Source organism: Aythya fuligula, chromosome 17, assembly GCF_009819795.1.
Source record: "Aythya fuligula isolate bAytFul2 chromosome 17, bAytFul2.pri, whole genome shotgun sequence".
In the NCBI taxonomy this organism is placed as follows: Eukaryota; Metazoa; Chordata; class Aves; order Anseriformes; family Anatidae; genus Aythya; species Aythya fuligula.
In genome coordinates, this window is record NC_045575.1 from 9,740,600 (window position 1) to 9,768,041 (window position 27,442).

At 39.0% G+C, this 27,442-nt stretch overlaps 2 protein-coding genes and 1 long non-coding RNA gene across 3 annotated transcripts in view; 2 read left to right on the forward strand and 1 right to left on the reverse strand.

Moving 5' to 3' along the window:
- The first annotated feature begins 342 nt into the window (after positions 1–342).
- Positions 343–4,373, forward strand: LOC116496118. The gene is made up of 3 exons (XR_004253995.1): positions 343–622; positions 1,791–2,090; positions 2,991–4,373. It is a non-coding gene; the product is annotated as an uncharacterized LOC116496118 (long non-coding RNA).
- Positions 4,374–9,004: 4,631 nt separating this feature from the next.
- On the reverse strand, positions 9,005–18,881 carry SNAP29 (synaptosome associated protein 29). Its single transcript, XM_032198794.1, has 5 exons — positions 18,616–18,881; positions 17,331–17,527; positions 16,292–16,377; positions 15,123–15,227; positions 9,005–13,376 (listed from the first exon to the last, which is right to left on the reverse strand). Exons 1-5 carry the CDS (start codon positions 18,811–18,813, stop codon positions 13,219–13,221), a joined length of 744 nt encoding a protein of 247 aa, XP_032054685.1. The 5' UTR covers positions 18,814–18,881; the 3' UTR covers positions 9,005–13,218.
- A 246-nt stretch (positions 18,882–19,127) lies between these two features.
- The window catches only part of PI4KA (phosphatidylinositol 4-kinase alpha), a 59,864-nt gene continuing 51,549 nt past the window's right edge, over positions 19,128–27,442 (forward strand). The window contains exons 1-8 of the mRNA XM_032199389.1: positions 19,128–19,346; positions 20,969–21,085; positions 22,577–22,670; positions 23,330–23,418; positions 23,922–23,994; positions 24,341–24,600; positions 25,323–25,389; positions 27,165–27,313. Of these exons, the coding sequence (XP_032055280.1) occupies positions 19,128–19,346; positions 20,969–21,085; positions 22,577–22,670; positions 23,330–23,418; positions 23,922–23,994; positions 24,341–24,600; positions 25,323–25,389; positions 27,165–27,313 (1,068 nt within the window). The remainder of the gene's footprint in view (positions 19,347–20,968; positions 21,086–22,576; positions 22,671–23,329; positions 23,419–23,921; positions 23,995–24,340; positions 24,601–25,322; positions 25,390–27,164; positions 27,314–27,442) is intronic.

Consider the following 27,442-nt stretch of genomic DNA (forward strand, 5'->3'; position numbering starts at 1 on the left):
CTGACATGCTCTCAATAAAGGTCACTTATTATGAATTTATAGCTTGGTATGTGAAGCCCCATCCTGTGTTCCCTGCTCATGGAAAGCTCAGCTGGAGATGATAAATTCTGATGGTATTTAATGTCAAAATGAACAGAAGTGTCTAGAGGCAGTAGCAGTGCGGGCTGGAGGTCTCCAGATTCCCCACAGAGCTGATGCCATGATGATACATAATTTACTTGTAACTTGTAAGCAATACACCCGTCTTTCCTCCCAGAAGCTCTTCCATTTAAAGAAGCCGTGTCTGTCTTTGTGTAGTGCGCTGACATTCATGCTCTCTCTGCATTCTTACAGGAGTTTGGTTCTTCTTTGGACACCTGCGTTCTCCAGAGTGTGCAGCCCAGATGCTGAATAACTTGCATGGCAATGGATAAGGCAGCTGAAATTGCAACCCCTTCAACCTAACCTTGTAAAAACAGTTCTAGTGGTCAGTGACGCAGAGCAGAATAAAGGGCATGGGAGTCAACGTCTGTCTTCAAAATCGTGACAGTTGGGTCAGGGCTGCCTGCTACGTCAACATTTTTAGAAGCTGAATTCCTTCAGAGTGTTTTCTCTGGCAACATATCCATTAAATGGATAGGGGGTGAGCATGATTTTTGAAAATATAACTAATGAAAAGAAATGCGGCAGCTAATATAGATCAAGTTTGCATCTATTGCTAATTTCACTAGTTCTGGAATGACAGAAACCTAGCTCTAATTATAAACAGACAAAATCTTAGCCTAAATTGGCTGAGTGGTTAAATACCATTCAGGAGAATAACTAGTAAGTGAGCGTGAATAGGCTATGAACATACGAGGCTGGAAACAACCTGAAAGCGTCTTCTGGTTATTACCTCTGCCCTACAGCGAGACTGAGTAAGTCAATATTTTCTAATCACAGATTAATAGGGTGATTTGGGAAACACTGAATATACTGGCTGTTAGGGCCTTTTAGCTCTTTCCTTTGAAACAGACCCTTGACAAGGAAACCTCAGTGTTCATTTTCTTAACATTATTCTATTTTCCAGGAAACAGAATAAAGCCAAGAAAAGCAGAAACCCCATTACATTTTAGAGGACAGTAGTAAAACATGCAGATGGTAAACAGACTTCTAATTTTCTGTAGGGCCTTTACAATGTATTTTCTCTTCTATTAATCCTGGAAAGAAACACTTGCTAAATTCATCAGCTGCAAATTCCCCCTATCCCTAGAAGGAAACGAGACTTTTACGACTATGCTTTCATTATGTTTTCCTGTTTCTTTTTCCCCACCACAGTAAATTTTAAGACCACTGGCCAAATTCAGCCATGTGATAGAGAGGAACAGGCTCACAGACATTGTATTTCTGTGAGTTTCATGAAAATAGGCAGCAAGAATGTGGATAGAGACTTTTATTTAGACAGAATGGCTGAAGAGAGAGTTCAATCCTTACTGGAAAATCCACGAAACGACGAACCCAAATCTTGGAAAAAATAAAATCTTTGACCAAGGTTTGCATTTTCTTGCATTAGATTAGTTATTCATGAAATACTTCTGCTCACTTTACACCCAAATTCCTGTTTTTGTAGGAATCCGTACCTTTGTCTGCATTAACCTTAAAGATAGATAGGTTCAGAAATGTTCTCCTGAAAACACCATTCTGAACTTTGTTCTGCCCTTCACAAATGGGTTCTCATTGTACTATGTAGTGCTAATCTATGTAACACAGAGGTTTATATATATATATATAATATATAAATATTATTATTTTTTTCTTCTATTGTCTTGTAGGATTTCAGGAAGCTCAAGACAGAAGTCATCCTAATTTTCTTACTCCCAGCTTTCTCAGTCTTGAATTGTTTGTGGAACAGGTTTTAATGGAAGTTCTTTACATTTTATAGTTCCTAGTGACGTATATAACCTGAGTAAAATAGACTGGCTTTTCTGGAACATCAGTCTGAACTGAAATTTTTGAGACACAAACACAACGCAAAGGCATTTCCCAGGGAGGTTCAACGGCTGTACATTTGCTGCCTTTTAGATTTTTTCAGAAAATAACAAACAAGACTGCTAAGTTTGAATAAAATTTAGGTAAGTACAGATTTGTGTGGTCAAAGTCCTCATAACGAAATGTCTGAACAAAAAATTTGCCTTTAAAAATAATCCTACCAGTGCTACCAGAAGCAATATAATAGCAGTTTTGCTACCTGTCACTAGAATAAATTTAGATGAGACAACGATTAAAGCAGCTGTGCCCCTTTATGCCAGTGCTTGCTGTGTAACTGATACTGCTTGTTTCGGGAATGTTAAACAAAGAGAAGAAAATGGTGCAGAGGCAGCCTTTACAAACACAAGAGGGAATTTGCAATCCGGTCTTTTTAGAAATGTGTATCTTTTAGAAAGATCTTCCTGAATTTAAGAAGTATTCAGTCCTTCCTGCTTTTCTAGAGGCCTAAAAGGTGCCTGCAACATAAAAAAAGCAGTATCATTTTTTGGCAAATTATGCTGTTCCAAATATGCAAAGTGTCTTTAGCAAATGCAAAAATAAAAGGGGGAAGCATACAAAGTGCTAGTTAAAATATTTATTTAGCATATTGTGGTCATACTTTGCAGATGTTTGGTCTTAATCATGGAATATTGTGATCTAACAGAGTATTAATTTCAAAAAGAACATATAGAGGTCCAGTTATGCAGTGGCTTTTTGTTGCCTCCCTCTTTCTGCATCATGTAATACTGCATCCAGGAAGCAAAGAGATGATTTCTAGTCCCAGTGTCAGGGTTCTGTCTTCCTTCCTGGCTATCCATAAATCACTTGCTCAAACTCAACTAGAGCCTAGTGTAGGCGTATTTAAAATGCTGGATCAAGTACGGCTATGCTGCCAGAACACATCAGAAGTTGTCTTTGTGTGTTTCTATCCACTTACGTTTTATGAGGACTGAAACATAACTGTAAAGAATAATAAGCAGCTCTTCTTTTGTTTCTTTGGATAGGCTGGAAGAGGAGAGCTAAGTAATTGAAAGAACCACATTTCGCATTAAGAAACACCGCTTTTGTGAGTCCTCCCAAAGATCCTTAAATATCTGCATGTTTCTCTTCTAGCTGAGAATGTGACTGAAGCAGCACATGATGTGTTGCCTGATGCAAGAACTATGCTCAGTTAGTGCGTATTGCCAAGTTCATGTCTGCAGACGGGAGCTTGGTTTGCTGTGTCTGCGCTGTGACTGATCGTACTCATTCACAGAGCAGGAGAACAAATGGATGTATAGACATTTGCTAGAATACAGGAAACTCCATGTTGAGCTGTTTGATCAATGATACCAAACCCGGCCATGGGATTAAAATACAGCTTGAATCCATCCTCATTTGTAATACAAAGTTAAACATTTTTGAATGGTCCGTCCCCTCTCAGTCTAACCACTCTTGTCAAAAATGATGCAGTTGTGTTCGCTGGTGATACCAAGATTCTGCTAAGCTTTTGGCATGGCCCTGCTGTGGTCAGGCAGGGCTTTCTGATTCTGTTTGATCAGTATGTCACCTCTTCAGCTGTTGGGTTACGAAGCAACGAGCTAGCATTTATTACACTGCTTATCTCAGATATCACTTCCTCTCCATTCATTTCCATTCATAGTTACTTATGACATGTAGTATTATTTTCAGCTATATTTGGCTTGCACTTTATCCAACCTTCCAGCTCCTTTCTCTATTATGTAAATACAACAGCAGGGAAAAGAAGCCTTTTGTCCCCTTGTGCCAGGAGGATATGCTGAACATCAACATGGACGTGTTCCTGAAGACCAAGCTGTTTTCTGGAAGTCTGCTCACAGATTTCATAATCCATCTGTTTTCTGTAGAATGCAGTTATTTAAAGCCACAAAGTTCACTTCAGAGACTTTGTACAGTAGCTGTTGTTTATGTTGGTATTTCTGATGAGGCTCAATATCGTCTATTTTCCATTATATCTCAACACTGCCTTTAATTGCCTTTTTCCACCAGATTTACATATTATCCCTCCCGGCTGTTCACACACAGACTTCCTTTTTACTTGGCAACCTTCCAGTCACTCCGTACTACAACAGAGGTACTAAAATGGCAGAGCAGTTGACGAGAGTCAAAACTAAATTATATATTTATACTACATGGCCTATGAATAATTGAACAATTAAATAACAGAACATCTGAGACCATCATCAGAAGTTCTCTTCCTTTTCCTGAAAGACAGTTCAAGTAGTTTTGGGTGGGTATATAACAAGGTGGTAGAGGCTTAAGAAATCTCTCCAGATGTTATCAATTCCATTATTTATCACTATTCTGAGGAAGGATAAACTGGAATTAATGGTTCTCTCAAACACCAAATTAAAATTGTTCTTACAGGACTTGGCTTCGAAATCCTGATGCTTGAGAGAGCAAAGACACTCCCTGCAGATTCACACAGATCATGAACACCATCAGACTGACTCAGCAAGTATGTCTATATATGCCTAACCATAGAGGTGTAAGGAAGTTTAGTGGTTTTAATGTGATTCTCAACATGCTTAAGAAATATGCACAAATTTAAGCACGTACTTTTTAATTCAGCACATAGCTTCTTGCCTTCTAATGCACCCAGGCCCCACTGCTCTGTTATTGCCACTGGCTGCTGGCATCTAATGATACAAGGAAACCAGTAATGTCCTGCTGTACCCCATAGTGAATAGCTGCTTTGGTTGTGCTGTTCATCTTACCTCTCTTGGGCCCTGGTGAAATCCTCAGGCTTCTGGCAGGTTGCTGCTGTAAACCCAGCATAGCACATGTTACATTGAGAGGGGAATAAGGCCTCAATACTGTGTTTCAAACACCCAATAGTAAAGCAAACTATTAAAAAAAAAAAAAAGTCTTTAGCTTGTGGAGATTGTAGGAATGAAAACAGCTCCAGAAATTTGAAGCTGGAAATGTTAGAGCAGTCAGGCGCATCAGATGCCTAAGAACAAGCTTCTTCTCCACCACTTTCAGTTGCAAGGATGACAATCTGACCATGCACTTTCAGGCACTGAGCTGGACAAGGAGTGGAAACAGCTCAACAAAGAGCTATTCAAAAGGGTCAAGAGCAGGGATGTAGTCCATAACAAATAAACACCTGGAGATGGAAAAAAAAAAATCAGGCTCTATTTTCCCTTCCACATGTTTTGGGATCATTGTGCCAGGAAATTATTAAATCATACAAATTTCGGTAATGAATGCATTGCTTGGATGACACATGAAGTTGCTGATGGTTATGGCTATGGAAAAATAACACACTTTTCAGTGTCAGTAGTGATGTAAAACCAGACAGAGGAGTTGGGCTACAACTTACATGAATTTCTGAAAATAGTACTGATACAGGAGGAGACTTCCCTAAGTGATACAAGTAAGCATTAAGAGGAAATACATACATAAAAAGCAAAGTTGCATCTTCTGCGATTCAGCAGAACTGTTCCTCTTGATGTTTTTCCTTGATTGGGAAGACACTGCCACCTAATTAAGAGAGGGAGGAAGCACCACTGCAAATGCACTGTATGTATCTAGAAAGCCATTTTTAAGTATCGAGAACAAGGCTACTTTGGCTGTGCCATAAATGCCAGTTGATTGATTTGTTCTGTGCTTTATTAAGGGTTGATGCACTGGTAACAGGACTCTGGCAGTTTTCCCACCCGTACTTTGCTTACCGTTGCAGTCCAGTTTTGGTGCATTAGTTCTTGCTAAATGCGTACCAACAAAAACTAACACATCACTGAATTATTGCAACTGTGTCCCTTAGAGAACAACATCCTTCTCTCCATCTCGTGCCACAGTATTTTCCAATTAATATCTTCTCTGTATCTCTGTGAGTCACAACTGAACACAGAGCCTGTGGACTGCAGGTGGGAGGCCACAGCCGGCAGCCTGGTAAGAGCAGAGCAGGCTGCGACATCGTTACTGTGCCTCTGCTGCCATTTGGAGCACATTGGGTGAGGCGGGGATAATGCCAAAGGCGAGGATTGAGGATCAGCGCCCACAAATACTGCTAGCTCCTATCTGTACTGTATTACTTCATGCCACTTTAGGAATAAAAATAAAAGCCAGAAATGTCAACAGCCTGTAACACAGCAAATGTACAGTGAAGCAGATGAAATGACTCACAGGTCTCCCCTGCAGTGTTGAGTGAGCAGCTCAAGTATTTTCAGGGCAGAAGACTGCAGAACTTTGAATCTGGGATTGTCTCACAGTCTCCATCAAATTCCCACCTTTAAGAATTCCTGGCTTTCCACAAGAGTCAGATTACAACTGACAAATCCTTGGACGTTCAGTCCAGGTCATTCTGTATACATTGTTCCAGGGTGATGCTGTCCCTCTCTTGCAAAGCTTTTTTTTTTTTTTTTTTTTTTTTTTTTTTTTTTTTTACAAGACTGTTGTGTAGCCTCAGTATTCATATGTGCTGGATTTCCTGGCTGCCTTTCTGCCTAGTCATCACTTGAAGAGGGAAGGAACATCCTGTCATCATCCAAGTGGACCAGTAGGCAGAGACATAAATAGATTGGCCAATCCACGCATAAGGCAACAGTGAAAATAAGTCAGTAAAGACCGACTTCATGAGTGTTAGTATGCAGTAACTTTGTAGTCATTACCGTGGATCCTACTGGAAGCCAAGAACAGACTGACTGCATTACCACCCTTCTCAGTTACCTCTCACAAGGGAATTCCTGCAGGAATTTGTCTTCAAAGGCACTCAAATGTACTGCCTAGTGAACCCCACTGAGCAGATGAATATTTGATGTAAACAAACACTGGTATTACACAGAAATTCTAAGAGAAATATAGGGCTCAAATCCTAGGACAAGAAGGTCAAATTTTAGTACCCCCATAATCAAGCTCGATGTAATATTAGACTGGCAGAATTAGTATACCAGTGAGACTGTACTGAATACAAGCACCTTCGGTTAGCTCTTTAATCCCCATAAGATGGACAGTGGATGAATGTAAAGAATAAAACAAGGAAGAAGTTGGAAAAGACATATGAAGCAATCAGCTAGAAGAAGCAAAATGTTACGTTAATAACTTGATTGAATGCAGGGAGAGGTTAAAAAATGAAGTAAATAGCTTACATTTTATCAATTTTACAAAATATGTAATGTCAGTAAGAAATGTTGTTGAATAAAGCCAGAGGAAGACAAATTCTGATTTTTCCTCACAAGCCTTAACATACCTTTTCTTAGATTATAAATTTAGGGGCAGGGTTTCCCACTTTCTGGGGCAGATGTGCACCTGGTTAATTGATAAACGCATTCCAAACTGTATCATTATCTTTCTGTGTTGAAGGATTAATGAATACAGCATGGCCTCAGTGGCACTCTTCTTACTCTTGCTCCCCTAGCTGCCTTGGAAGGTTGTGAGACACACTGAGGCCAGGCAAAGGTTTCTTCTAAGCAATACAAAATGTAGCAGTTTCTTGGAGTACTGATCTACAAGCAGAGCTTGTCTTTGGCAAATGACTGCTATCTGTTAACAGAAAGAACAGATTTATTAATATAGAGGAAAATGAAGAATCAACTCGAATACAGATGCCAAGGAAGACAGTTATTTTCCCAAAAACATTTACAGAGAGAGCTGGAATGCCATTTTCTAGAAGGTTCTGCCTCACTAACAACAAAGTCACAATCCATCTAGACTTTTTATAGCTGAGGCAGGGCTCCAGGGTCACTTTATTTAGAAAACCCTGCCTGGCCCCCCTCCAGGGGTCTTCCCAATTTGGCCAACTGTTTATTGTGGGGGTACCTCCCTGCTTTCTTTCAAGTAAGCCTTATCAGCCCATCAGTTCTGGATCCACGGATCCCTGGATCTCAAATATACATATTTATTTGGAAGCAATGTACAATATATGATGTACAAAACCAAAATGCAAATCGTAGGACTCTCTCCTTTAAAACCAAACCAAGCTGCTTTTCAGACACGGGAAAAAGAGACAGGCAGAAGCACAGCACCTGCTCTTCCCATTTTTTCATACTTGCATGAGCATCTTTTTTACCACCCCATTTCCCAGAAAGGCAGGGACTGCATTGTAAGAAAGGAAGTCCTTGAGGAAGCACAAAAGGATTGAAATGCCAGACCAGCCATAAACTAATCAGTATGAAATACTCTCTCTTCTGACTGTCTGATTCTCCATGCAAGTAGAGCAAGCTAAGAATATTTCTAGCAGAGACTCAGAATTCACTGCACCACTCCACTGTCTACAATCTTCCACTGTACTCTTGGCATTGTTTTGATTTTTCTATATGCAACAATAAGGTGCAGAGATGGAAGAGCTCTCAGATCCCGTCTGTTGGAGAACTCTCAGCACAAGGGCAGGAAAACAGTTCTTTGAATCTTAAAAACTGGTCGATCTCTCTAGCATTCAGACTTTAACTTTTCAGAGCTTCTGTAGTAGCACTTCTGTGGCTTTATGGTATCAAAGAAAATTACATCTCTGTTATAAAGAAGAAAAAAGAAATTCAGAAGCCAAGTTCCTCTTGTCACATACAGATAAGAACCTAGCTAAAGGTCAAGACATTCTGAGGACTTAATCAGCAAATTTGGGACCATGCAGGAATATTACATACCTGTTGCTTTTAAATTTTAAAGATTGTACAATTGTTTTAGCCTTATTCCTATCTTGCCTGCCTTCTTCATGTATATATATCCAGTTTATGATACTCCAGATGAAAACAAGCACTATGGCAAGATTACTTTTCAAGCAACATCTCGGATTATTTTGTCTGCACAAGTTAAGGTTTTGCATAAATGAATGCTTGTTTGCATTCCACTTTCGGGATCCAAGACAACCTACTCAAGAGCCACCCAGAAAGATAATACCCTTCTTTTATTCCAAGAAAACAAAACCCACCAGCTGCAAACTAATTTCCATTTTGACACAAAATTAACAGAATATGCCCAGCACATTAACAGATCTTATTATGGGACAGAAGTATCAATGAAGTTGTAATGAAAGAATTATGGAAAATAAATGCAAAAACTCTCCCTTAACAATAAGCACCTTTATTGACCATCTTACCATTCAACACTTATTTAATTCAATTTCCTAAACTGATGAAGTACAGTCCAGTTTAGCATTTAAATAAAAGAAAAAGCAAGTGTTATACCTGGGTGGTATAGAACTAAAGTACTGTTAAAATAATAATAAAAAAAAGCTGTAGACACAACTACCTGTAGACACATCTACCTGTGATTCTAGAAATTAATCCCCACAGATTTCAGAGTCAAACTTAACACATCTCCTCCACATGACATTATGCCTCAAAAAATGCCTGTGAAAGTCTGTCTGTTTAGAAGGCAGAGTGGTTAGTAGGTATTTTCTATTTCACCATTTAACAAGTGACATCACAAAAAATACTAGGCAGCCAAATATTTCAGGTAAGTTTTACAAATTAAAAAACAAAACAGAACGACAGCTGTAAAACCTTCTTCAGGGAAAGGCCAGCTGATTTCAGACAGCATTTGTATATAAACCAAATAAAGGCAGTAGTATTCATTAGAAATTTTAGATGGAAGTCTTGCTATGTCCTCATAGGACATAATATAGCGTCCCAGTGATTTCAGTAAGACAAAAGAGTTCAGCACAGCAACAAATATTTGCAGTACAGATGAAAATCCAGACACATATCATTTGTTACAGTATTTAATTCAACACTCAAGCAATTTAAAATCATATGCACTGAGGAAACTAGTAACCAAGTATCTGGTTATTCCCACTTCCTTTCCTTCCTGCTTTTAAAACGTATCTTACTATGTTTCCAGTATTTAACACTTTTTCAAAATATATTAGCAAATTTGTAGAAACAAGAAAATACCCTTTTATAAAGAAGATTGAAAAAAGTTTTTTGATCTCTTATGCTGACCATAGTATTAAACTTCTACTCAAGCCAGTAAGCATAAAATTAATCAGAGCTATGTGGCTGCAAGGACACCCATTTCTACGCCAACATGAATATTTAAGCAAAACAATTTATTTAGCTTATCAGGTTAGCACTGGTGTCTTCTGAAAGTCCTAAACCCTATACAAGGTAAGTATCCAAGAAGAAATAAAACTGTATGTCATATCAGGAAATAGTAAGAAAAGTTGCAGAAAGTCCTTCATAACATATATAAAGTGACATTTCCTGGAAAGGCAAAACTTGTGTCTGTTGTTTTGTTTTGATTTTTTCTCTCCTTTAAATTTCCCTTTCCTGCAGGATAGAAAGTTACTCTAATGAGGAAAAAAAAATCACTATTACAAAATAGAGTTGTCTCTTCACATCAGTTAAACTTCTTTATCAGCAGAAAGCATAAAGCACCTTTGTGTAAGTTGTGAAAGCAAATTAATTTTGTAGCAGATACTCTTTTATATCCTTGCACAATCTTTTTTTTTCCCCCAAAAATGAAAGCTCAATGTGGGAAGTAGACCTTTAAAACAAGGCTATTAAGCAAAACAAAAATACATAGAGCAGGAAAGCCTAACCAGCAAGAAAACAAACAAACATGTTTTCTCAAACAAATAAATAGCACAGAAAAGCCTACATAGCAAGAGAACAAAGACATATGTTACTGAGACTGTGAATGGAATTGTTAGAAGAGATGAAATGTTAGGCCTCTAACTTCCACATGGCTGAGATCTTGGTTTTCTAGTCTGCTCAGATCATGAAGTTCTCAAAGCAGAAATAGGGATTTATTTATTTATTTTATTCCTCTTTTTTTGCCTTTGTTTTCAAAGGCATCAACAGATATCCAGAATGCAGGAGACATTTAGTAAGGCTGATACAAATAAACTGTTGACCAAAAAAATTGAGCCCGTTCCACGAAACAATTCAGAATGAAAAAAGGAAGAGCTTACATCAGAAAGACAACGTACTTTTAAATCAGTCGAAATTTTTGCTTGGATTCAAGCTTCACATTTCTTATTACACGTAACATAACTAGATCTTCCAGATGCATTTTTCCTTCATTAACCATAACTTAGTGGAGAAAACCTCAGCCTACAACCTAGTTACCAAAGTCTAACTTTGGAAAAAATGCGATTGTTAAATAGCTGCATATGGATAAAGGCAGATTTCAAATTAAAATGAATGTTTTTAATTACTGTGCTTTTTTTTTTTTTTTTTTTTTTAATATCCTCTATTCTCGACAGGCTTGATATATCATTTTTAAGATGCAAATGCTACTATTTAATTACTTTTAATAAAAAGGGGAGAGTCAAATACAAAATTAAAACAGGTACACTCAATTCCAATATTCCATCACTGAAGTTCTTAAAGATTTTGAAAACTAATGATTGGCACAATTTCCTAAATAAATCTATTGACCTTCTTGAGACATTAAATCATATAATTCATGAATATTCTAACAGAGTAAAAGAAAATTAATTATGATATACACTCACAAAAGTAGGTAAGTTGTCATTAATAAGGTTTTCCAAGCTTCCACATGAGTATAAGTGACATGTAAAGTGAAAGTTGAAAAGCAAATAAAGATGCTAATAGCTCATAAAGTCTCCACGAGGCACATCTCTTTTAGGGACCAAAACCAATGACAACAGTAAGGTAAGGAGAAACCGAGGCTCACTTTCAATCTAAATCACAATTGTACTGTGCTAGTAAGCGCAGGAATATATGCCTGTTTTTTCATAATACTATACTCAAGAAATGTAGCTTTTTTTAATGATTTATTTTTCTAAAAGGGAACTCTCAGGAGACACTGTAAAACAAAAAAGGCTTCAGTTTTCCTGTGCTTCCTTAAACTTGGTACACTTTATAGCCAGTCAGCTCAAGGTAACAGTTCCTTTTACTAAAGAAAGGAGAAACTCTGAATGTGATATTCATGAAGGATGCAAGCTTGACAGTCCTGAACATCAAGGTTTTAATCTAATTCATATGGTAACACGATACCAGCTCAAAGAAGTTATATCGTCTTAGTCACTCATTGTCATTTGTGATATTTAAGAGTTGCAATGCTGACAGGGGTCTTCTCCAAACTGAAATAGCTTATTTGTTTTCAAGACAGACATCTAGTTCTCCCTGTCATGTCTTCAGGTTGGAGTAGAGCTGTAACTATTTTATTCTACAGTGATATTACTGTAATAAAGAATAAAACAAATTGGAAGGCTGAACATTTATCTGGAAGACTCAAACTTTTTAAACCTTTCTTAATCTGCAGAAGCTTTTTATACCTGCTATGCCTATGTAGAAGTATGCCAATCATAGTTGTGCATCTTAAAACCAGTCACATTACCAAGGAGGACACAGCACCTACTCGCTCCCTGATCACCTTTATTTGAAGTAAATGTTAAATTAAGGAATGATCTATGATCTGTTTGCACAGTATCAGTCCAATTCTTCACTTGGAGAAAATGGAAACTACTAAAATGGAAACTACTTTCAAATAACCATGTACCTGAATAAGCTGAGAAAGGGCAGAAAAATAAAAACTAGACGATGACAATGTTACCCAAACCTTTTGGGTTTCTGTCAATCAAGATTTTGTGTAAACCATAATACATGCCTGTAGATCTTTACTGATAATAACAAAGATTATAGCATTCACTGACAGTCATAACAACCACTGTTCTTCCACCTCTTGGGAAAAGAGGTCTTTGGAAAGTAAAAAAGCAGAGGATTTTATCATTCTTGCATGACACCCTTGATAGTTAACAATTTACAACTTCCATAGAACAGTTTGTTCCTTAAGCTCCAGAAATGCCAGAGGACAGTCAGTTACAATTATTTTTACAGCTGGAAATCGACATTTTTTCAGAATTTTAAATAGCTGTAGGTAAACAGAATTAGCAACATTTGCTCTGAACAAAGAAGTACATTCTGTTCCCCCTGACCCCTCCCCAAAACAGAGGGGAAATGTAGTTACTTTTCTCATCACAACTTTCAGGCCAAGGACACTGAAGCTTTGTAGACTCTGAATTCCTTCACGCACACAACACACAGTAATGCAACTGAGAAAGGTGTCCAGCACAAAAGAATTAACAGAGTGCTGAGAGATTTTACTCAGCGTGCACTTTTCCTACGTACATTATGAAGAAACTTAAGGTATTATGCTGCACTTAAGATTATGCAATTTTAATGGCAACAAAATCAGTAACATACCAGAAAAAAATTAATAGATATTGTCCAAGTTTTTTTTAAAGAGATCTGTTGAGATAAGATATCCAAGAAGAACTAATGCTGGACAAAAATTTCTATAAGCTCTTTAAAGTTGTCGGATTTTTTTATCAGTGCTTTTAATATTGACATCCAGTGTCTCTACTTTTTTGGTTAGCCGATCCAGCATATCATCTTGCTCCTCTATTTCTGTCTGCAGACCAAGAGCTAGGTTTTTCAGACGACTCAACCCAGAAGACATCTCATCTGTCAACAGAGATTGACCGTAAGGATTCAAAGCAGTATAAAGCATCCGTTTAAACAGTGTGCTATCAGAATTCCCTCTTTGCCAAAACCTGGATTTAGGAAACGTTAGTTAAGACTGCTCAAGTCCAAGTGTTCTCTAATAGTGGAAGCAGCAATCTTTTTGACATGGCTACTGAATTACTGTCAGAAAGTAATCACTTCCTTCTTCCTTCCCATTAAAAGTTAAATGCTTAAAACCCAATTGTATCCTTATAAAATGAGGTATCCAGCAATATAGTTTCTACTTCTAAAAATACTTTATAGAAGGCTGGGATACATCTTTTCTCAGGTCGATATACACAATATGCTCACTAACTTTTCTTTTTCCCCGCTTTAAAATGTTCTTCATGCAGAGATATCATCAATACACTGAAAAATTTAAAATGTAAGCAGTTAATTATTTAACAGATGTAAAAAAAAAAAAAAAAAAAAAAAAATCAATTTCCACATTTCCTAATTTGGCTACAAGGAAACTTTTATTGCATGATTGATTGGTACAAATACTTCTGAGGCTAGTAAGTTTTTGCATGGCTTGGGAGTAGAACAAATGTGCTTCCACTAGCTCTTATACTTGATTATTTCTCTTTGATCTGTTCCTTTCTGATTTCCTTCAAATCTCTTCTTTCTAGGTCAGCTAAACAGCAACACATGTAAGCAAAGAGGCACTTTGTATATATACACTACAAAACAAGAGAAAAATCAGCTGAATATTTTTTGAAGTTAAAAAAAAAAAAAACAAACAAACATATGCAGCAAATTCACATGTGAAATATTTAGTGCCTTTTGATTGTTCAATTTTCTGCATTTTTTTTTCCAAAGTTGCACACAGTTGTAGACTCTTTGGGTTTAAACTGATGTACAATTTAATATCTTGGTTTTAACTGTCAGTGAGATAAGTTGAATGCATCTTTCAACACAGATGGCAAGCTTTATATAATGAGTTAATAAGTATCCATACTGGTCTAATCTGGCTGTCAATATGAGGCATTATTTCCTTCTTAATATTACTAGTATCTGTTTAATAATTTATTTTTTTCAGAATGGAAGAATTAGCCTGCCTGTCCCAGTGACGTTCCACTTACAGGATGATTCAAAGAAATATTTTCATATCCTGAGTACAGGTGTTATAGGATACATCAGCACCATTTTCTCATTCAAATAACAGAAACTTGCTAGCATATTCACATTTAGTAAGATTGTTTTTCTTATGGTCAATCTATGATCCAACAGGACTTATGCTTTGGGTGTAGTTTTTTTCTCCCAGTTTCTTTGTTCAGGGGCAGTTCAAAATCTAATAGTTTTAAAGCACAAGCATGTAGAAGAGTTAAAATGATGCCAATAGGGTATTTGTTTCCATAAGAGATTTATACTATTGCAGGCATCCTACCCAGTTTGTTTCTAGCTAGTTTCATGGGAAAGGTATTTCTAACTCAGATTTGTTATTAATATGTGCAGGTAGTTGACCCACAGACATCCCACAGTATAGAACTACTCAAATAACGCATGCCTCAATGAAATGTTGGATTCTGTCACGGTTATAGTTCTGAAAGAGTCTACAAGTAAATGTTGTTATTCTCAAAGCTTGTATGTGAGCTATATAAAAAAAAGTGCTTCTTGAGAACATATTGCTTAGAAATTCTCTCCCTGGCTTGAGAACCAAAAATTAAAAATTGTATTATGTCAAACAGTTTCAATTTTCTCACTTACCTAAGTTGTTATCTATTTTCTGGTGGTAAGCTCGCAGATGTTGATTCTTTGGATAGGCATCCCGTTGCACTGAAGTAACTAAATCTATGTTGCTGAAATCACTGTCTGCCAAGAATATAAAGTACATAGTATTATATAATAAAGAGGAAGAAAAATCAAGTTTTAGAAGGGCTATTAAAAATTAGTCTGACTACAGATGCCATGAAATCATATCACCTATTAGTCAGTGTATCAAAGCAGTCCAACTTCTCTATCTATAGGACATGCTCAAAATTAACAGTTATTAAGCTATAACTACTCTTCTGAATTGCGTTTTGTAGTTTTGCTGGGTAGTCGAGAGATGAAAAAAAAAATACACAACCAAAAAAACAGGCTTACCTGCTTTCTATCTGCATTTAGCCGTCCCTCAGGTAAACCCACCAGAGAGTTAGTTCTGCCCTCTGTTGGTCAGACTTTTAATATTATAGGGAGTGGAATGGAGATTGATGTTACCAAAAAGTATTTCTTGCCTTACAGAGCTACAACTATAAACTGCAGCTTTCTCAATCTCACGAAACTAAATAATTAAAACTTCACTTTAAGAAGTAACAGTTACTTTGTACATAAAAGTAATCCAAAGTTAACTCCTAAGAATGGGAACAAGACCAAACCCTGTATGGTTCCTTGCGCAAAGCAAGGACTTCATTGTGAAGGGTTATAGTTCACATTGCAAATAACAAGGAAAACACATACAAAAACTACTGCAAACCATGGTTAAAAAGAAGAACCTCAAAGTACAAGTCAACGTTTTGGCAATGTAGGACAAGGAAGGCTGTACATTATGTGGATTCTTGGCCAAAATCTCCTCTGTGCAAATATAAGCACTAGATGTCTTTACATCTGTAGATGCACTACAGTCCTTACTACATATAGCTTAAATCCCCTGCAGGAAGGGCTAGATAAAATCCAGGTGCAAGTAAAAATTTTCAAGTCTTCAGGATGGGTATAAGAGGTTTAGGGGCAGACAATTCCCTACAGTTGAAAGTCACAAACACTGGGATACAATCTCCAGAAGTTGGGTAGCAATCCAAGTCAGCAGTTGGGCAGGCTAAAGGGTCTCCGCCTTCACCACTGTGCAAGTTCCCTCCACTTTGATGACAGACATTCAGTATAAAATAAAGTTAACAAACCAGAATTATCTAGCCGCCTTAAGTTCGGATGACTTTCCTGGTATTTTGACTCTTGCTCCTTACTAGACGTCATTGCTTCTTTTAATCTGGTAATAAAGAGAGTAAAATTAAAACACTATTATGGACCACAGGCTTCATTCTAGATCCATTAAACAACAATGAGCATCAAAAGTATCCAAGAAAATATTTTTTAGACTTAATTCAACAAGTCCCTTTACAATAAATTATTGTATTCAGTGAAAGCAGAATTGGTTGCTTTAGTGCTGAAAATAGTGTAAGCTTTGATATCAAGAACAAAACCAAATCTTCAGTGTTGGAGGCAATCTATTTCTCTCTAATGGAAGATGAGGCCAGGAAAGAAAATAGTAACAATTTAAAAAAAAAAAAAAAAGAGAAAAAGAAAAAAAAAAATCAATCCATGCAGCATTACCAGGCTGTACACAAACTTCTCAGTTGAAGAGAGTACTGTAAGAGGTGGTACTTTCACAGCAATTCATTTTTGTTTACAGCTTTTAATAAACACTAGTGAAACATACGTAGTATTTAACTAGAAGCACTATAAATATAAAGGGATGCACAAATATTTTTCTCAGAGTTAAAGAAAAAGGGAATCAGACACCATCTCAGGAGTTTACAGAATCAACAAATTTATAATTTATTTTCTGGTGACATTTCAGAGATGCTGTGAGAAATGTCTCAAAAAAAAAGTTAAAAAGGTAAATGGACAAGGTGAGGAGTTTAGGGGAAAGATACACGAGTGAAACTGGCGACATTGTGAGGAAACCCTCTCTCTCCCCAGCAGACTGGTAATTGAAGGGATCAAGTAACATAAGTGTGCATACACACAGGAGACAGCCAGGACTCTGATAACAGAATAAGCTAATTACAGATTACTGGGGAGAAAAGGGTTCCACTTTAAGAATTACTTCAGAAAAACTGTTCTAGATCCAGAATATCTCAGAACATTTCTGATGACAGGTCTCCTGTTTGAACCCAAGAAAGTACTATCATTCCCAAGTGAAACATTTATTTTCCTTACCTACTATTACCATAATATTCAGGAGTTCCATTCTGCTCTGGCTTGCTCTCTGGAGGTTTGGGTTTGAAGTAGTTAACCAGCCCCCCAAAAACGCTCTTAATGCTATTTATGTGTCTTTGACTGGTCTTCAAATCCTGGTCCATTTTATCTACCATCTGTTCTGTGCGCTTCAGCGACTCTCCTTGACGTACAAGCTCCTAATAGATATTGACAGATAAAAGGAAGCTTGTAAAGCCAAGGTAAACTGAAACATCAAATATTTTTAACAGACATTCTGAAGAAAAATAAGAGCATTCCTTCCATCTATGTAGATGACCTCTAAGGGAGTGCAGCCTTTTCACTCACTCCTGTTTCTCCAGGGCATTTAAATCGAGCTGCTAGTCAGCTGTAGCACTAACCAGCTATAAAACCCTCATCAGTGCGATGCCAGCTTCCTGACAGGTACCACAAAGGGGAGCCAGGAATTTTCTGTATTGGCCGCTTGTCAGGTTGATGTTTGTATCTGTCCTCTGTGGGCAAAGTAGTGGAAATGCAAAGGTTTATGGCAGGGAAATGAGAACTATTTCTAGTTGTGAATGACACTTTAGTTAACAAGGGATGCTATTTTCATGTTACTGGGGTGTTTCAGATAATTTATAAACCGAATAACTGAAGAAAATAAACACAACTAGATTTTTTCATACTGCAGGAATATTTTTTTTGGCTAACACTGCAAGATTTAGAAGTTCTGATATACACAGCTGTGTTATTTTCTATTTCAGTGTCACAAATACTATTCTAAAGTAATCCAAAGCTTAATTTTGAGATTAATTTTGGCAGAAGAGTTGCCCACAGCCAACACTAGTGCACAGCAAAGGGCTTGTCCTCATACTCTCTCCAAAGCTTGGGGAGTTATTGTTAAAGCCCGTTGTTTTCTCCCTCCAGCAGCAAGCCCACACAATTTCTGTTTTACCATTACCCCTGAGTCAAGACTGAGTTCTTAATTCCTCATTTAGGCTGTTTTTAACACACAGATCACGAGGCAGGAAGCTCCCCGAGGCAGCCCTGGCAGGCCCAGCGCCGGGCAGGTGACTCCAGGGGCAGGACCCGCGTTAGCAGGAACCGGGCCCGGCCTGGCCCCCGGAACGGGCCCGTGAGCACGAAGGAAGTGATTAATCGGCGTGACACCGAGCGCCTGGTAAACAAAACAACTCGGCCGGCAGGCGCCTCGATCAGCGAGGGAACAGCTGGAAACCTCCCGGTCAGACAGGCACAAACCCTATCGCTACAAACGCCCGGGACCCACCTCGGAGGCGGCCACGCCGATGCGCTCCGACTCGTAGAGCAGCGACAGGGAGCGGGCGGTGCTGTCGGCGGTGGCGGCGGAGCGCCGCAGGACCTCCCGCTGCAGGTAGCGCTGCCGCTCGGCGCCGCCCGCCTCCTCCTCCACAACCTCCTCATCCTCCTCGGCGAAGGGGTTGTAGCTCCTCGGGGGGCCCGACATGGCGCTGCCGGGCGGCCTCAGGCACCGCCGCTCCTTCCCCACACAAGCACCGGGCGGCCCCGCCCGCTCCGCTCCGCCCCGCCCCTCCCCGTCCCGCCCCGCCCCGGGCGCTGCGCTGAGGTGGGCGGCGGCTGGGACCGCCCACCGCCGAGAATAGGGGGAGCCGGGCGAGCCCATCGCTGAGAGGTCGGGTGCGTGGGGGGGGTGACTGGCAGCGAAGCCGCAGCGGGCGCTGCCATTTTGTTGACGCGCGGGGCGGTCCGGGGGAACGCCGTCCCGCGAGAGGGGCCCCGCCCGCGGGGCTCCCTCCCAACATGGCGGCCGCGGCGGTGGCGGCGGCGGCGGCGGCCGCAGCAACGGCGGCGGCGGCGGCCGCGCCGGGGAGCTCCGCCACAGCGCCGGCGGCTGCCGCGGCTCCCTCGGCCGGCACGGGGCGGGGGAGCAGCGCGGGCACCGCGCGGGGCTTCTACTTCAACACGGTGCTGTCGCTGGCGCGCTCGTTGGCGGTGCAGAACCCGGCGCCGCTGGAGAAGGTGAGCGAGGGGCTCGCCCTGAGGGGCTCGCCCTGAGGGGAGGCTGCTCCCCGGGGCGCCCGCAGCTCCGAGGGGCCCCGTGGGGTGGTCGTGAGGGGGTGTCCGGGCGCCCCGCGGGGCCCTGTCACGCGTGGCTCGGCTGTGTCCCCTGCGGGGGTGCTGAGGGGAGCAGGAGGCTGGGGTCCGGCCCTGAAGCTTGTGAGGTGTAATTAGCGCCAGCCTAACGAGGGCTGGTTGGGTTATCCTGTGTATCTGGTGAAATGGAAGTGAAGGAATCAGCTCAAGGTTAAAAAAAAGCAGAACGGAAAAAAATAGGAATTTGGGTTCAGGTAAGCGTCTAGTGACTGCGTAATGAAATAAGAGAATTTTCGCCTCACGAGGGTTCTCTCTGTGGGTCCTGCTGTCGGTGTGAGCTCCCGTGGCTGCGCTGAGACACCCCGTGTGTCAGTGTCTAGCTGGAAGGGGCTGAGCCTTCACATTGCTTCGGGCCTTCATGAGAAGTGGCTGAATTGGTGAAAAGCACAGCTCTGCCTTGGCAAAAATCATAGCGCATGACTTATTCTTGGCCAGCTGTTGCAGGTGTCTTTGCGTAGTTCTTGTTCTTGAAATCTGTCAGTGCTCTGACAGCCACCTGTAAGCGTTTTCTTTAACATCTTGCTGTTGGTTCACTCTTATCTGGTGTTTATTTTTTTTATTTGAGAGAGTACACGTAGGAGTTAAACGATATCAACAGGTCATATCTAGCTACAGTTACGTTATACCACATACTAATCTGACGTGGAACACAGGAATTAAAAGTTATTTTGAAGTTCATATTTTCCTCTGCCGCATTTTACGCTAGTCAAGGGGATTATCTGTGTTGTATTACAGGTCTTGTAGTTACATTGGGCATCCACTAAGTTGTTTTAATCCTCTAGGAAAGTAGTTTCTTAGTTTACAAATTTCAAGACGGAATGTTTAAAGTTTACTGTGTAAATGGGAAGTAGTTTGACATTGAAACATAGGTCTTGTCCCTTTCTGTTACTACTTATTAGCATCAATCAGATTTTTAGAAAGTCCATCTGCTTGTTGCATTTCTTTTTTTTTTCTTTTTTTTTTTTAATAACAGTTCCATAGGCAAACTAAGCATTTTAGAGATTTGAAATATTCTTTAGTTGTGCGTTTGCTGGGTATGCAGTGAATTGATAGGTAAGTTGTGGGGAAAATAAGGTCTGGAAACTTAACATGTTAAAAGGATCAGAGCAAAAGTCAAACTCAGCTATGCAGCAGCGTTTATTCAGGGCTGTATATGAGGAAGGCACTGGTGCAGTTGTAACACCACTTCAGACACTGGAGGTCTGAATGAATCTTGAAAACCACAGCCTGTCAGCTTGTTTCTCTGTTATGAAAATATTTACAACTGTCTTAGTACTACCCAGGTCTATTGCTTGGCATGCTCTAGGGTGTGGACATGATGACTAAATCTATTCCTTATACAAAAAGCTGGGAGATATTTGCATTGCTTTCCTTACCAAACGTCTATTGGTAGATTTTTGAAAGACAGTTTTAACACTGTTGTTCCTTTGGATTGTTTTGACGCTTTTGCTCTTGTTCTCCCATCCTTTCCCATCGCTGTTTTTCAGGTACAAAAGCTGCTCTGTATGTGTCCAGTGGATTTCCATGGAATTTTCCAGTTAGATGAACGTCGAAGAGATGCTGTAATTGCTTTGGGAATCTTTCTAATTGAATCTGACCTTCAGGTATTTTTCCTCCCTTGGGATATTTAACTTGAAAGATGTTGAAATAGTTGTTCAATGAATCAAAACTTGGTATTTAATATTCATTTGAATTACTGTAATGCGGGGAAAATGAAATATGTGAATGCCTTAGACATATGGTACAATATTCATGTCCTTGCTATAAAGAGCTGACTAGATAAAAGATCAGACATAACAGATGGATGCAGGCAGGGGAGCACAAGGAAACAAGGACAGTACTGATGACAGAAGTCGTGGTACTGCCACAGCCAAACTGCTGTCATGTTTCTTGGTCGTCACAGCTGAAGGAGGGACAGGAAAGCTTAAATCATTTTGTAGAGTTTTTTTGGGGGGTGGTAACCAACACAAAGGCACTTGTTTGTAGATTTTTAAAAGGTAGCTGATGAATTGGCCCTGTGGCATTAAATTTGAGGTAGTAAAGGAGGGAAGTGGTTTTTAAGAGGAAACATGAAGCGTAGAAGTTTTCATTGTTAGAGTATATGTTGGCTGAATGTGGAAGTGCAAGAAGTTTTTATAGGTGTGGGCAAACTGTTCGGTGCAATTTACTCAGTGTGTCATTGCTTGTTCTGCTCTCACCAGCTTCTAAACAACAGGTATGTTTCAGGAGCAAACATGCTCCTGAATGTCAGGTTTGTAACAGCCTTTTTATGCCTGGGCATAGGTTGCATTGTATACAAATATCCCTTTTGTATCTGTCAGCTTGTTTCTGACAAGCTGGTTCTCTTCTCTTCAAACTCTGGGGATGGTATTGTTTCTTGGAGAAGAAAGGAAGGATGTATGGAGTCCTGGTTTCAAAGACATTCACCTCACTTCAAGTCTTTTAATGATGCTGGGGTTTGGATTGATACTGAATTTCCTCCTCTTTGGTGCCTGGTTACTACGATATAGCTTGCATACATAGTATTAACAACTTTGTCCTGTTTGCATTTTGTTAGTATGAAGTTAAAGCAATTGTATTCATTTTTTTAGCATTTTTATGATGGTTTTGAAAACATCAGTTTTAACTAATCCAGCTCTGTGGGGAAAGAAATTATTGTTCTTGGATTTGCAGATTTAACTGAGGTGTTAAGTGGGTGTGCAAAGTGATTTGCTTACGGCTAAGGGATGGATTTCCAATATTGAATTGGGACTGGCATTTCTAAATATCTAGACATCTTAAAATTATCTTGTGACTTTGGTGCAAATTGATGAACGAATTGGAGAGAAAATTAATTAATTCAATTAATCCCAACTTTTATGGAGAACGAGTGGTTGCCCAGAACAAAATGCTTGGGTTTATAGAACTGAGTTAATTTACTTTCCTTTGCCTGTGTTGAAATATATTTTGCAATACTCAAGAAGCCTGTGGAGTAATCATTAGAAAAAGCGTGTTCTATGTTTGTTTAATGTAGTGTTTCCATGCCTCTAAAATATCTTTAGCAGATATTGTTCAGCTTTTTGTTTCCATTTTAAATAGAGTATTTTCCACTTTAGCACAAAGATAATGTGGTTCCGTACCTCCTCCGACTTCTGAAGGGACTTCCCAAAGTCCAGTGGATAGAAGAAAGCAATGCACGGAAAGGCAGAGGTGATGTTTGTTTTTGTGTGTTCTTATCATTCTCATAGAACAGGAGACAAGAAATAGAAGGAACAAAGCCTATTCAGGACATGGTAAAAAGAGAAATGGGAGAGGGCCTGTTAGGTCCTCAGCTCTTGACTTGACAGTGTTTAATACTGGTTGTTCTTTATAAGCAAAGAGAAAGCTGAATACCTCCCAGCTTTCTTCTTGACTGCTTTATGAGAAATTGCGCTTCCAAATAAATCTGTGTTCAATATATTTTGGGACTAAATTGGAGAAGTTTGCATGGCGGTTAGGTCAGGAGAATGGAACCTGAGATTTTTATGATCTGCTTTTAGTTAGATACTTAGTTGCTGTGAAACCACTTAATTTCTTCCTCCCTTAATACCACTTAAATATAATATAAGAATACTTCTGTTTCACAAAGCATATTATATTTTATTTATTTATTTATTTGAAAACCGGGAAGGGATTTTACAAATTTAAAAATAGGTTTTTAATGCTTCACACTGAAATTATGATGGTTAGAAAGTACTTCTACATCATGTGTGTAGGACTCTACCCACAGGCTGTCTCAGAACTGTACGGCATGTGAATCTGTTGTGTTGTCTTTATTATTATTTTTTCTGATATGCCATCTCTAACAGTACTTACCTCTTACTTTGCAGGGTTGCTTCCAGTAGCAGAAAACTTCAGCTTCTGCTTGGTAACTTTGTTATCAGATGTTGCTTACAGGGACGCCTCTCTCAGAGAGCAGGTAGAGTTTAAGTTTGTGCTTACCTCATACCCGATTCTCCAGTGGTGTAATTGACAAATGTCTAGGCAGGAGTACATCACAGCTGCCTTCCTTCTTCCTTGCCAAGGGATTGGTTGCTTTGACATGTATACTGCTGCGTTACTTTGCTTCAATTAATGAAGTCAGGTACACAGAAGAAATTCTTAAATCTGTTTTTGCTTCTGGATGTCAAAGTATGACAATCACTGAGTCCAGAGTTCTAGAATTCAAGCTTGGTACTAAGATCAGGGCTTCTGCAATTTTATTCTGTTGTACACACCAGTTGGCTGAAGGCTTTACAAAGGAAGCTCTGTAAGCTGAATGAGACCAATATACTTTTGTAGTCACACAGCATTAAAAACATCTTGTTTACAGAGATGCTCACATTCGTAAGTAAGTGTCATATGTGTTGTAGTGATCTCATATATGATGATAAAACCTCTTTACCAACATCTGTTTTTGTACGTCTGTCATGATTACTTTAGATTTTGGATGCAATTCTACAAGTAATGCAGTTCCTGTTGGGAATGTGCCAGACCCCACAGATGCATGATAAAGGTACTTTTAAAATAACTCTTTATATTGTTACTGTATCTGAACTTGTCCTCTGAAATTCTTGTATTTTCAAACTATTAGGATTGCTCCTGAGAAATGAGAAGCTTTTCTCATTAGCTTTTCTCTTAGCATGTATTTACTCTGTTGCTGTAAATGAAATACAGAAGCTAGAGATGTATATTAATTTAAGATAACTTTCTAATTTTTCCTCTGCTTTTGAACAAATCTTTGTAAAGCACTTTAGGCTGAAGCAGTTTTGTGAACTGGTAGAACTACCTCTCCTCAGTTTTGCTATGTTACTGTTAATATATTCTTATATCTTTTGTTTTTGTTTCTTTTCCCTCTCCAGAATATTTATGCAAGTATGCAGTGCCCTGCCTCATCGGAATTTCTCGAGCCTTTGGTCGCTACAGCAATTCAGAGGAGGCTCTCCTTTCAAAGCTTTTCCCAAAAATTCCCCCACATTCCCTGAGAGTTCCAGAAGAGCTTGAAGGAATTCGCCGGCGATCCTTTAATGATTTCAGATCCATTCTTCCCAGTTCTCTGCTCACTGTTTGCCAAGAAGGAACACTAAAGAGAAAAGCTAGCAGTGTATCTAGCATCTCACAGGTCTGTATGACTTGCCATGTGGTGGAATTGGTGCTACAATGACATTGTGGTCTTGATGTGATTAAGGCAGCCTTAAGCCTGGGTACATAGACTGTCTCTTAACATGTTATTTGACCATGTTCAGAAATCTTTATTTTGGTTCTATGGCTGACTTTCAGAATGATTTTTGTAGCTTCTAAGCTACAAAATAATTAGTGACAGTTAAACTAATTACTGTAGCAATAAATCTGGATTATAAATGGATGCCCAATTCTATTCCTGATTTTATATTATGTTTCATGTTAAAAAAAAAAATATATATATATATATATGTCTATGTAATGTTTATTAGAAAATTTGGGAAACTGTCAGTTGATGGCTAGAGTTTTCAGAAGTGCTGAGATTATAGAAGCTCCTGCTGGCTTTACTGGCAGCTGTGCATATTCGTTATCATAGGGAGAAAATGGGTTCAGGTGCCTGTTTGGAAACCATGGATTGTTATTAGCATAGTTATGTGCAGTACAGGAGTTGTCATTCTGATCTGTTTCCTTTAATCAAAACTACTGAACTAGCCTTTTTTAACTTCCCATTTTTTGGTTGTAATTGAGCTGTTAGGCCTGTCAATACATTGTTCTGGTAGTTTCACCTGAAGCTGTGTTTCACTATAAAGCGTGTGAACACACTGATGAGTATTTCTCCATAGTTTTTAAAAGTATGGTTTTAAAAAGTGTGTGATGTTTCAGGTTAGTCCTGAACGTGGAATTCCCCCACCCAGCTCTCCTGGAGGATCTGCAATTCATTACTTTGAAGGTAAATTATTTTGCAAATGAATAATGTGTGATTCCTTTATTTTTATTTCTCTTTACAGAAAATTGAGAACCAAAATCCTTTTGACCTCTTTCTCTACATTCTCGGATTCTTACAGTAATTCTAAGGCACATGCCTGCTAGATTTCTGAAAAAGTGCAGTGTGAAGACGGCAGGAAGTAGTCGTCATTAATACTACTGATCTCCGGGGTCAGTTGTTTCTGGCAGGCTTCTGAGAGACATGATTTCCCCGTGCTAGGCAGTGCCTCGTACTGAAGAGCTTAATTCGACTAAGCCAAAAATACTTGGGCAGATTAGACTGAGTAACTTTCAGAATCAAGTGTTAATGCCATTCTTCACAAAACAAGGAAATTGATGGACTAGTGTCTAGAATGTACCACAAAGGTCTCAAAATTCTAGGATTCTAAAACAACAGCTCCATTTGAAGTGAATTTGGTATGGGTCACTGTTTAAGGACCTAGTAATTTGCTGAAGTGAAAAATATTAAAGGAGACACAGAAGTTGTCTCTTAACCACTGGGTTTTGGTACAGCTCCAGCTTTGAGTTTTTGTGCTGTGACATGTAGAAGCAGTGCTTGAAAATAAACCATATTTGCACAAGTTCAGTGGCAAACTGATTCTGCATCTGAGGCGTCTTTGGTTTTGTCTGGACCTCTGAAGTCTTTAATGGTTTGGACATTCTTGTTTTCTGTGTTCATTCTGTCTCTGAAACCCTGGTTTAAGATGATTTCTCCCACACTACATTTTCTGTCTTCTTCATGTTACTGTTTGTAGAGGAATCTGTCTTCCTTCCTCGTATCATGGGATGCAGGGTAATTCATCATAAGTGGATAAGTAAGAAAAATAAGTTATCCTCTGTCTACTCTGTTGAACCAACCTATACACATCTTCAGCTTTAGGTTCTTGAAGTTTTGAGTGTTAAAAAACAACCAAACAAAAAAAACCCATCAGGTTAAAGAGACAATAGCAAAATGCAAAGCATAATTAAAGCCTGGAGGCAAGCCTTTATATTTTTCTTTGTAGTATAGTCTGTGATAATCATCATATTTAGAAAATAAGGCTAATGGTCTTGTTTGTTTTTCTGGCTAAGTGTTTTGGGGAAATAAAAAAGACTTTTTTATTGTTGTTAGTAAACAGTGCTGCTTGAAAGTCTATTAGTTGCAAGAACATTACTTCAGCACAGGCAGCTAAGTACTTTAAAAAGGCAAAGTTGTAAGTTCTAAACTGCAAGCAGTATCCAAAGCAGTACGATTTGCAAGCTATTTGTGTAATATTTGAATCTGAAAAAAATATTTTGTCTTTATCTTCAAACTGCAATAATGAACTGGCTCTTCTAAAATTAAAGCTATGCTCCATGTTCATTCACTCTAAGATAAGGAAAAATCTCACGAGAGAGCCTGTTTTTTGTATCTCTGCTCAATACTAAAATGGCATTTACAGAAATAATTTCAGGTAAAGGGACATCAGTAGTATGGTAAGAGTTGTTGTCAGCAGTGCCTGTGACATGAACACAGGCTAAAATCAATTCCTCACACAGGATTGTTGCTATTTGATGAACAAATATGTTTTTCATTGTAGTTTTGTCTTGATTTGCCAGTAGATTAGCTGAATTGAGCCTCTTGATAACTTGTCAGTTAAAGACTGCGCCCATGTTAGAAATAACTCTTTACTGATGATTAAACATTGCCATTAAACAAAATCTATGTATCCTTTCTCTCCCCAAATTTTTTTTCTCATACTTCTTTATTTTTTTGATCAGGTTCATATCTTCCTGATGGGAGTGCACTGGATCCTGATTATTACTTCACTACGATCAGCTCCAGCTTTTCAGTTTCTCCTCTCTTTAATGGCATTAACAATAAAGAGTTTAACATCCCACTGGAAATGCTTCGCCAGCTTTTGAACATGGTAAGTGATAGATTACTATGAAGGTTGCAGCAATTTCCATACTAGAGAAAGATGCAGTTTATTTAAGCTTTTAGAAGTGCAAACAAAAAGATTGTGCTTATCGTTCGAGCTTTTTGTAATGTTATTTTT

Excerpts from the sequence above, each read along its gene's own strand:
- SNAP29 (XM_032198794.1), bottom strand. The coding sequence starts at position 18,813 with ATGTCGGGCCCCCCGAGGAGCTACAACCCCTTCGCCGAGGAGGATGAG. Across the intron at positions 16,378-17,330 it reads GAATATTATGGTAATAGTAG|ATTAAAAGAAGCAATGACGT; the intron begins GTAAGGAAAATA and ends CTTTATTACCAG. Across the intron at positions 15,228-16,291 it reads AAGGCGGCTAGATAATTCTG|ACAGTGATTTCAGCAACATA; the intron begins GTTTGTTAACTT and ends TATTCTTGGCAG.